General features: G+C 38.3%; 1 protein-coding gene across 1 annotated transcript; it reads left to right on the forward strand.

Annotated features, from left to right (window-relative positions):
- Positions 1–3,304: 3,304 nt before the first annotated feature.
- LOC113349129 (ER membrane protein complex subunit 1-like) lies at positions 3,305–10,356 on the forward strand. Its single transcript, XM_026593047.1, has 12 exons — positions 3,305–3,541; positions 3,677–3,804; positions 3,910–3,972; positions 4,565–4,686; positions 5,246–5,361; positions 5,442–6,249; positions 7,005–7,733; positions 8,368–8,586; positions 8,668–8,763; positions 8,852–9,046; positions 9,195–9,308; positions 9,823–10,356. Exons 1-12 carry the CDS (start codon positions 3,432–3,434, stop codon positions 10,081–10,083), a joined length of 2,961 nt encoding a protein of 986 aa, XP_026448832.1. The 5' UTR covers positions 3,305–3,431; the 3' UTR covers positions 10,084–10,356.
- Positions 10,357–10,573: the final 217 nt, after the last annotated feature.

Below are 10,573 nucleotides of genomic sequence, written 5' to 3' on the forward strand. Positions count from 1 at the left end.
ATCGCTTATCGAACTCACAGGTTTTAATATCTCAAGCTTGTTGTGAATGTTAGATGTACGAAACTATATTTTTTTTCTAGTATACTAAAGTCAAGTCTCGGATTAGGATTAGAGTATGGTAGTTGCATCACTGAATAACTAAGATATTGTGAGAACTTCTTTAACAAAGAGGTATGTGAAGACCGACCTATCCTATATACTCATGGAGCAAACCATTTTATCTTATGAGATGATGTCGTATGCTTTTAGTAGATTCAATATTGCAAAGAAGAACTTTCGAGTTCACGCTTGTCTTGGTTAAATATGATTCAAGCGATGAATGTTCATATATCCATAGTAATCTCAATTATAATAATTTATTTGTCACAAACTATTTTTGTTTCAAGTTGATCATTTGGAAATTGTCCAAGCAACAGTGCACACTATCTATGGATATTGTGAATGTTTCAAATTGAATTATGAGAGCAATAGAACTGTTTGGTGCAAGATACAATACTTGTATGTATTACCTAGTTAGTCTGAATAATCTCATATTCATTATTAATGATCACTGCTCATCTTCCCAACACCTTTATCTGGTTCAGAATAATCTCCGGTCTAATGATAAACCATCAAAAATAGAAAATCTCTTGTTGTGCATGCATTAACATCTGTAATGACCCTTCCCTCCACCGATATTGTCCCCACTTAGCCACTGCGGTTATCCGACAGTGTAGGGTTTTCAACGAGCATCGCTGCGATAATCCAGCAGAAACTTCCCGGATGGTCACCATCCTTGGATTGCTCTCGCCTAAGCACGCTTAACTGCAGAGTTTTCTGCCAACTCTGGAGCCAATTGTGCTGAAAAGGCCTCGGTGTTAGGGAATGAGAAACCATTACTCATATTCCATTCGGCCACCCAGTGCCGAATATCGGGGTATTACAATACCACCACCTTAAATTGGAGCCGTCCTCGGCTCCAGAATATATACACAAGCCCAGATCTCCGATGTTCCCTGCCCCTCATGAAAAGCACCTGAACCAACCCCGTCCAGCGTACCTTCCCACCCCCAGCAGGTGAACATTCTTCGGCTCTGATACCATTTGTAATGACCCGTCCCTCCATCGATACTGTCTCCACTTAGCCACTGCGGTTATCCGACAGTGTGGGGTTTTCAACGGGCATCGCTGCGGTAATCCAACAGAAACTTCTAGGATGGTCACCCATCCCTGGATTACTCTCGTCCAAGCACGCTTAACTACAGAGTTTTCTGCCAACTCTGGAGCCAGTTGTGCTGAAAAGGCCTCGGTGTTAGGGAAGGACAAACCATTACTCATATTCCATTCGGTCACCCAGTGACGAATATCGGGGTATTACAATACCACCACCTTAAATTGGAGCCGTCCTCGGCTCCGGAATATGTATACAAGCCCAGATCTCCGACGTTCCCTGCCCCTCATGAGAAACACCCGAACCAACCCTGTCCAGCGTACCTTCCCACCCTCGGCAGGTGAACAATCTTTGGCTCTGATACCATTTGTAATGACCCGTCCCTCCACCAATATTGTCCTTACTTAGAGCTTCTCTAATGATGAATGTGAATATTTCATAGGTGGCATCATTTTTTAAGACACCCTTTGAGTATAAATTCCTAAATATTAGGAAAAATAAATATTTATCTCCAACCCATAAAGTTTTATGTTATTTGTTTACTTATTTGTAGGCATATAAATGGTTAGAATCATTTCGTTTTTATTTTTCATTGACTTTTATTAACAAAAGTGTGATTTGGATGGGAAGACATCCTCTAAGTGAATGTCTAAAACTAGAGGTTCACCTAGAGGATGTCTAACTTTTTTTTTTGCCACATCATCTTCACATGAATGGGTTGGAGATGATTTTTTATAAATATTGTTGTGGATCCTACGTGGATAAGGACTTTTTCCTTCACACACATTTCATTGGAGAGGCTCTTAGCCATTGCGGTTATCCGGCAGTGTGGGATTTTCAACGGGCATCGCTGCGGTAATCCAGCAGAAACTTCCCGGATAGTCACCCATCCCTGGATTACTCCCGCCCAAGCACGCTTAACTGTAGAGTTTTCTGCCAACTCTGGAGCCAATCGTGCTGAAAAGGCCTCGGTGTTAGGAAAGGACAAACCAATACTCATATCCATTCGGCCACCCGTGCCGAATATCGGGGTATTACAACATCTGCTATAATATGAACCATTTGTAAGGAGCACAACCATCACACTTTCAACAACTAGTCCAAGTCCATTGCCAAGATCATTCAACAGATCAAAAAACAATTGCGTATTGGTTATACCTTTAGCCCGAGTTCCACAATATCTCTCTTAAAGAGTTCATGATAAATTTGAAAATCGTCATCTTCGAACCACCTGGAATCCATATGACTCTATCTTTTGTGGCTGTAGTTGTTAGTTGGTTGCAATTCTGCTTAAAATTCCCTTGTTCAAAATTTATTTCTTTTTGTACTTTTTTTAGTCGTCTTTTTTTCTTCGGTAAATGGTTTGTCCTCGTAAAATATTATTCTTTCTGCACGTAGTTCTATTATTTCAATAAATCTTTTATTTACTGATCAAGGAAACAAATCATAACCGCTAAATGAAACATTTGGAAATTGAATTACCTATAATATATAAGTTCACGTGCGATCCGAAATCTTACCCCAAGAATTTTTTTTTTTTTTTTATCTTGCTGGAGATATTTTTAGAACTTCTATCAAGTAAGAATGTCGAAAACAGTAAAACGTTTATCAAAAAGAACAATCCAAAATGAGTCCAAAATTATATTTGTGGTTATGGATATTTGTCCGAGACCCCAACTTGTCAAAGGGATCGCCATTTGTAGATCTAAAGTTTAGATTAGTGCCACATCAGGACTGACCTTGTTGGTTACCTCCAGTCAGATCGTAGAAATATAGATCAGAAGTTTAAAACGGGTAGCTAGCTCAGCTGGTCATCTCCGTTCCTTAAATGTTTGATGCGCTCCAGGATATCGTATGTTTGAATCTCCGATGATGCAGTACTGCAAAATTTGACATGGAAGATAGAGTTAGTTTACCCCTTGCCACATAATCAGTGCCTATCCGTTTTGGCTTCCTTGGCTGGTTACTCACGAGGGTCGTTAGCAATCCAGCACTACATTGTTAGAGCTCTCAGCAAGATCAAAATTTAACACAGTTGTGAGTCTTGTCTTGCGACTCTTGATCTCGATTGGGCTGAATTTTCGGCGCATGTTAATAGAGTTCCATTGAAACTAAACTTGTGGGTGCGTATTACGCCCTTTATAATTCCTTTTGATTCTCCAATAAGGTGGGTGACCTTCCCCAAGCCGGCTACTCTCAGATCTACTCTGCTGAGAAGAGCAGTACAGAAAAAACCATAGAGGGAACGAGAGTGAGAGAAAAACAAAGAGTCTCACAAACAATGAAAGTCACCATGGCGATGGTGATTAGGGTTTTCCTTCTCCTCTTAGTTTCATTCTATTCAATCCCCAGTTTTGCTATATATGAAGATCAAGTTGGATTAATGGATTGGTAAGCATCTCAAATTCGATTTCAATTCTACTAATTGTTATTATACTTGCATTGAACTAATTTTGAGAACAGTTCAGATATTATTTACTTTTGATTTGATTTTGATTTGGATTTTGTGTTTTGATTTTGATGAAGGCATCAACAATATATCGGGAAAGTCAAGCAAGCAGTATTTCACACTCAGAAAGCTGGAAGAAAGCGTGTTGTTGTATCTACTGAGGAAAATGCTATTGCTTCTCTGGATCTCCGGAGAGGAGATATATGTAGGGTTTTTACTTGAATCTTGGATTCTCCGACTTTTATTTTTTTGTTTATCTTGTTCTTGTTGAATAGAATTGCCCTAGTTTAACGTAATCTTGTGATCGCAGTTTGGAGACATGTTCTTGGGAGTGGTGATGTTATTGACAAGTTGGATATCGGCTTTGGCAAATGTAAGATATATTTTATTTTTTTCCCTTCCCCTGTCTTGCTAGGCATTTTTAACTTACTAATGCTTTAGTTTGAGTATGGTTGTTAGCTTGTTAGTGGGTTAGGTGTAATCACAGTGAAATTGAGTTGACAGAATTTTGTTCCTTTGGTTGTGGCCGACTGTAAAATAAGATATTAACTAACATTTTGAAGGATGACAATGATCCATCTCATGATGTGAACTGATTTCTAAGCACAAGTGTTATTAGGCACTCCTTTTTAATCTTGTGTTTGTAAGCAACAGTGCTGTCAAATACGTAGCATTATGGCTTCTGATTTCTGAGAAGCATCTTGTCAAGAACATGTTGTGGGGCTTCTGACATTTTCTGTGTGTACAAATTGGGTGGTTTATGTGTGTGCCTTGGTCACTGGTCATATTTAAAGAGAGAATGTTTATTACAACATGTAGCTGGAGCGCATGACAAATGTATTTTAATACATAAGATTTGCTTGGAAGCAGATCTCTTTGTTCATGCATTCTATCTGTCTTTTTTGTTGTTGTACTTTTTCAACAAAGATATGCTACTTATCTAATCACGGGTTTATCACTTTCAGACGTGTTTAGTCTTTCATCAGGAGGCAGTATTCTGAGAGCATGGAACCTTCCCGATGGGCAGATGGTGTGGGAGTCTTATCTTCAAGGCTCAGTGTCCTCAAAGTCAATCTTATGTATACCAGTGAGTCCCGTGCTTATTTTATGTTTTATCTTGTTCTAATATTCACTTTTCTCTAAAAGTACTGTGTTTCTATCTCTTGTACGTGTTTGGGTTTCTTTCACCATGCTTTTAGGTCTCATCCTATTCTCTGAGATAACTCTTGGTGGTTATGAGTTGGGAGGTTCAGTGGCTTGAGCAATTTTAGTCTCACTTAGCCTGGTTATCCCATATTTGGGACAACCATCAGCGAACTCATCCACCAAAAGGCAATTATGGGTATCAGCTTGTGGGTTATCTAAGTTCATGAGTCTTAAAGGCCTTGGTTTGGTTCAAAGATCATTAGATGGTAGCTATTATCAGCTCTAATATGGATCTTTTTTGCAAGACTGTAATGCTCTTCTCTCGTTTATGTCGTGTCGCTCTGTATCTTCTTTTCCCTTTCCTCACAAGCATATCCTAAAGAATGTCATACTCAGACTTTGCTAAGTGCGCTATGCACATTTACTTGGAAAAATGATCAATAAATAATAGACATCTAATCAAGAAAAAGAAGTAATGTAGGTTTTTTCTTGTCCTGCAGTCGAGCTTGAAATATGGCAAAGACAACATAATTCTTGTTTTTGGGATGGGTTCTCTCCATGCTGTATCAAGCATAGATGGTGAAGTTATTTGGAGAAAAGATTTAGCTGCTGAAAGGTTAGTGACATCGAATTTACCATTCAAGTTATTTCAGTTTGTGTTACATGTATTCACATCTCTCTTTTTCTGCTTCACAGTTTGGAGATCAAGCAAGTCCTTCAGCCCCATGGCAGTGATGTTGTATATGCTATAGGATTTGTTGGGTCAGAATTTGTTACGTATGAAATTAATGCCAGAAGCGGTGAGGTACTAAAACGCACAAGCAAGACCTTCCCTGGTGGCTTTTCTGGAGAATTATCGTATGTATCCAACGACATGCTAGTGGCATTGGATACTACTGGGTCAACTATAATTTCAATACGTTTTGGGGATGGTCAGATCAGCTTTCACCAGACTGCCATCTCAGATCTAATCGAGAATTTTTCTGGAATGGCCTCAATTTTTCCTTCAAAACTAACAAGCATGGTTGCTCTTAAATTCAATTCAGTTATAGTGTTTGTAAGAGTGACAGGTTTCGGCGAATTAGAGGTGGTAGAAAAAATTGATAGTCCAGCTGCTATTAGTGATCCTCTCTCTGTCTCAGAAGGACAACAAGCTTTTGCAGTTGTTCAAAACGGTGAAAGTAAGATTAGTATCACGGTGAAACAAGCTAATGACTGGAGTAGTGGTAATCTGCTAAAGGAAACAATTGTTATGGACCAACAAAGAGGGAATGTGGAGAAGGTTTTTATAAACAGTTATATTCGAACAGACAGGAGTTATGGATTTAGGGCTTTGATTGTCATGGAGGATCATTCATTATTGCTGCTACAACAAGGTGAGATTGTCTGGAGCAGAGATGATGGGCTTGCTTCAATTCTTGATATGACTACATCAGAACTTCCAGTTGAAAAGGAGGGTGTATCTGTTGCTAAAGTAGAGCACAGCCTGCTTGAGTGGCTCAAGGTATTAATCAAGAACTGCACTACTCAAATTTTACTATTTGAACAAACAATCAACCCCTTGAAAAATCATGAGTTTGTTTATTGTGTTTGTACATTTTGATTCCCAATATATATATATATACATATATTATAGGCTATTTAGTAATTACCTTCGGGTTACCTTTTATATGATTGGGTAGAGGAATTATAATGTTTGGGTAGAGGAATTATAATGTTATGTCATATTGCACCAAAGTAAACACGAGGTTTTATAATTAGATACAGGTCTTTAAGCAGTAAGGGACCCCTCACTTGAATCCAAACTCCAGTTTTTGGAGTGACCCAGTTGATAGGCAACCCCAACCATAACTATTACAAAGAGTCAAAGACCATATGTATTTACGTATACAAACGGCACTAGGACCGTCAGTAACACCGAATTACCTAACTGCTCTGGATACACTTCCCTTGTAGCTAGAAGTATATAATATCTTTGAGGGTGTCTCTTTTTCCGTGGAGAACACATTGTTGAAAAGCGAAAGCATCTTTCATTTTTTTAAACCTTTGTTACACACTGTTGCTTATTAGAAATGCCCACCGTGAAACTAGTTCGTTTGTGATGAAGCAAAACCATATGTATTTGCTTACTAGAAAAGCTGGTGCTTGTTTGTGCATGTACAAACAACCTTGTTCTATTGTGAAGATTTTGACTTTCTAACTGCTTATATGAAGACAAATATTTTATCAGTTGCGTCCTGACACAAGCTTTTATCCTAGGGACATCTGCTGAAACTTAAAGGAACTTTAATGCTTGCAACTCCTGAAGAAGTAGTGGCTATACAAGGAATGAGGTTAAAAAGCTCCCAAAAGAACAAAATGACAAGAGACCACAATGGTTTTAGAAAGCTGCTGATAGTGCTCACAAGAGCAGGGAAGATTTTTGCTCTGCACACTGGTGATGGGCGCGTTGTGTGGTCCCTTTTGCTTCCTGCTTTTAAGAAATCAGAAGCCTGCCCAAATCCTACTGGATTAAATTTATACCAGTGGCAGGTTCCTCATCACCATGCATTGGATGAGAATCCATCTGTTCTTGTAGTTGGTAGTTGTGGAGGTTCCGAGGCACCGGGTGTTCTCTCATTTGTTGATACTTATACTGGAAAGGAACTCGACTCTTTAACCCTAGGTCATTCCATTGATCACATTATTCCACTCCCAGTTACAGATTCAACAGAACAGCGACTTCACCTTCTTTTAGACAGAAAGGGACATGCATTCTTATATCCTAGAACACCCGAGGCTCTCAAGCTATGTCAAGTTGAGCTCCCCAATATATACTGGTACCTAATTGAAGCCGATAAAGACATCATTAGAGGGCATACATTGCGCAAAACATGTAATTTTGAAGGTGCGGATGAATATTGCTTTGATGCCAGAGACTTGTGGTCAATTGTTTTCCCTTCAGATTCAGAGAAGATTGTTGCTACTGCTACGAGAAACTTGAACGAGGTTTGCTTTTGTTTCTCTTTACCCTTGTTGCATTGCATTCTATTCATATAATGCGGGTACTTTTGTTGCAGACACCATAGTTTGCTCTTTTTCTGTATCTTCTCTTTACCTGTGGAACCCTTTATCTACCCTATCGTGATTTCATAACATTCCCCAATGCTTTATCTCATACTGCTCCTTCATAAAATTAAAATCTAGTAATCCCTTCTTCTCTTCTGCTTGTTTTAGAAAGATATCTGAATCCGATTGGCATATGGTAGAAGTAAATGTAGACAACTGACTTTATATCAGTCTATTGTTCGTGGATGTGATCTAAACACCTTCACATGAAAGAGTGCTACTTCGACTTGAAAATAGCCAACCGCCAGACCCTTATGTACAAATTTAACTCCACTTTCTTACAGTTTAAGCTTGTAAACCAAGTGAGTGTTATACTTGACCTAGGGAGGACATTCTGAAGCCTTCTATACTGAGTTTTAGAACCTTCTCCCCGCCTTTTGTTTAATTCTCACATCTTGGAAAAATTTCCATTTCTTTTTATTTTGTCTAAACATATATGATAGTTTGGGTCTGCTTTTCATGCTCAACCATGTGTAGATGTGAAGGCTGAAGTTTTTTTTCTTTTTGTTTTTAGGTGGTACACACTCAAGCAAAAGTGGTAGATCATGATGCGATGTATAAGTATTTATCAAAGAATATGATCTTTGTAGCTACTGTTAGTCCAAAGGGTGCTGGTGAGATTGGATCAGCCACCCCAGAGGAATCTTCATTGGTTGTATATCTTATTGATACCATAACTGGTCGAATACTTCACCGTGTGTCTCACCATGCTGCACAGGCTCCTGTTCATGCTGTAAGTAGTTATCATCCATCATTGTCAGTATCGAGGATTGATTAGATAACTTGAACTGACTTCTCTCTCTTCCATATGAAGGTTTTTAGTGAGAACTGGGTAATCTACCACTATTTCAATCTCCGAGCTCACAGATATGAGATGTCTGTCATTGAGATTTATGATCAATCCCGAGCGGTAAAGTCCACGGAAATCAGTTCCTCCACATTTATATTGATCTGATTTAATGTATTTTTTTTAATTCAATATTGACTGTTTTTCACAGGAAAACAAAGATATATGGAAACTAATTCTCGGAAAGCATGATCTTAGCTCACCCATTTCATCGTACTCTCGACCAGAAGTGATGGTCAAATCACAGAGTTATTACTTTACACACTCTGTGAAAACAATGGCAGTTTCATCAACAGCTAAGGGTATAACATCTAAGCAGATTCTAATCGGCACAATTGGGGATCAGGTTAGTGAACATCAGATAACATTTCCAAATCAATTAATTCCTACGTAGTATACATGTTCATCACACAAAAAAAAAAAAAAAAAAGAAGAAAAAAAAAAAAGCTGCTCCTGGCTTATATCAGACAGTGACTGACAATTGGTTATTGTAGGTCTTGGCTCTGGACAAGAGATTTTTAGATCCTCGCCGAACTCCCAATCCCACACCTGCAGAGAGAGAAGAAGGTTTAATACCTCTAACAGATGCATTACCAATCATTCCTCAGGTGCATGTCCATTTCCTCTTATTTCTTATCATGGTTTTCTCATGCACATGACGCCTATTATCTGATAGGGGTTATGCCTTCGTTACTCTATTTCTAGAAAATGAGTCTAGGGTTTGATGCTGTTAGGATGTCTCCACATAAATTGTTCTTTCAAAAGAATGATCCCAATTCATACATTGTTAACCCTATCGATTCAATATAGAATGAAATTAATGGTGCAAGCAATTCTCCATAAAGTTTTAAGTATTGTACTTGATGGAGGCACCAATTTCCATTGACCCTACATGTTGAGGAAATATGTTTTCACATCAAACCAGTACAAGCATATCCAGCCTCACTGATAGCCAAGTATCTAGGTTGTGGAAGGTCATTCACCCAATAATAACAAAGAGAAAAGCTTTGAACTCATGCAACTGGATAGTGGAACCATTTGATTACTTGCATAATTATTCATTTCCCATTCATACCTTTGATGATAATTTCACATATACTAATCCGACAATTGTTATCGCAGTCCTTTGTTACACACTCACTTCTAGTGGAAGGTCTACGCGGCATAGTTACTATTCCTACAAAGTTGGAATCTACTAGTCTTGTCTTTTCATACGGAGTGGATCTCTTTTTCACAAGAATTGCACCCTCACGTATCTATGATTCACTCACGGAAGATTTTAGCTATGCTTTACTTCTACTTACAATTGTGGCATTGATTGCCGCAATTTTTGTTACGTGGGTAATGTCCGAGAAGAAGGAACTGAATGAGAAATGGAGGTGAGCGAGATTCCATTACCTCTCTCTAAATTTTTGTATTCCCTTTGAATAACTGATTCTCCTCTTCTTTTGTCTAGTAAGGTAGATTCTTTTTAACTTGTAATATTACTAATTCTTAGTTTTAGTGACAGCCCCTTCATTTATTAAATTCTCTTTTTTTTTGGCGTAATTTGATGGCTACTCACTCTGTTAATGTATATTCTACCTTTCAAAAAAGAAGATGTACAACAAGAATTGGTGATTCTTTTTTTATTTTATATTTTTTGTGCCACATTAATTTCGAAAGAAGTTATTACCAATCTGTCGTGTTCATTGATAACTTTCTGATGCTAACATATTTCATGGCCAAAGGCTAAAAATGATGGACTCTTAGTTGCATGGCTTTTGGTTTTGTCGTAGCTGATTGACTTGATTTCCTAGTAGTAGTTTCAGAAAGGGTTGATCTGAATCATCTGATCCTAAAGCCAAGAACTGGGTGGGTGATTTCACATCAA

The sequence above is a fragment of the Papaver somniferum genome, chromosome 2 (assembly GCF_003573695.1).
Source record: "Papaver somniferum cultivar HN1 chromosome 2, ASM357369v1, whole genome shotgun sequence".
In the NCBI taxonomy this organism is placed as follows: domain Eukaryota; kingdom Viridiplantae; phylum Streptophyta; class Magnoliopsida; order Ranunculales; family Papaveraceae; genus Papaver; species Papaver somniferum.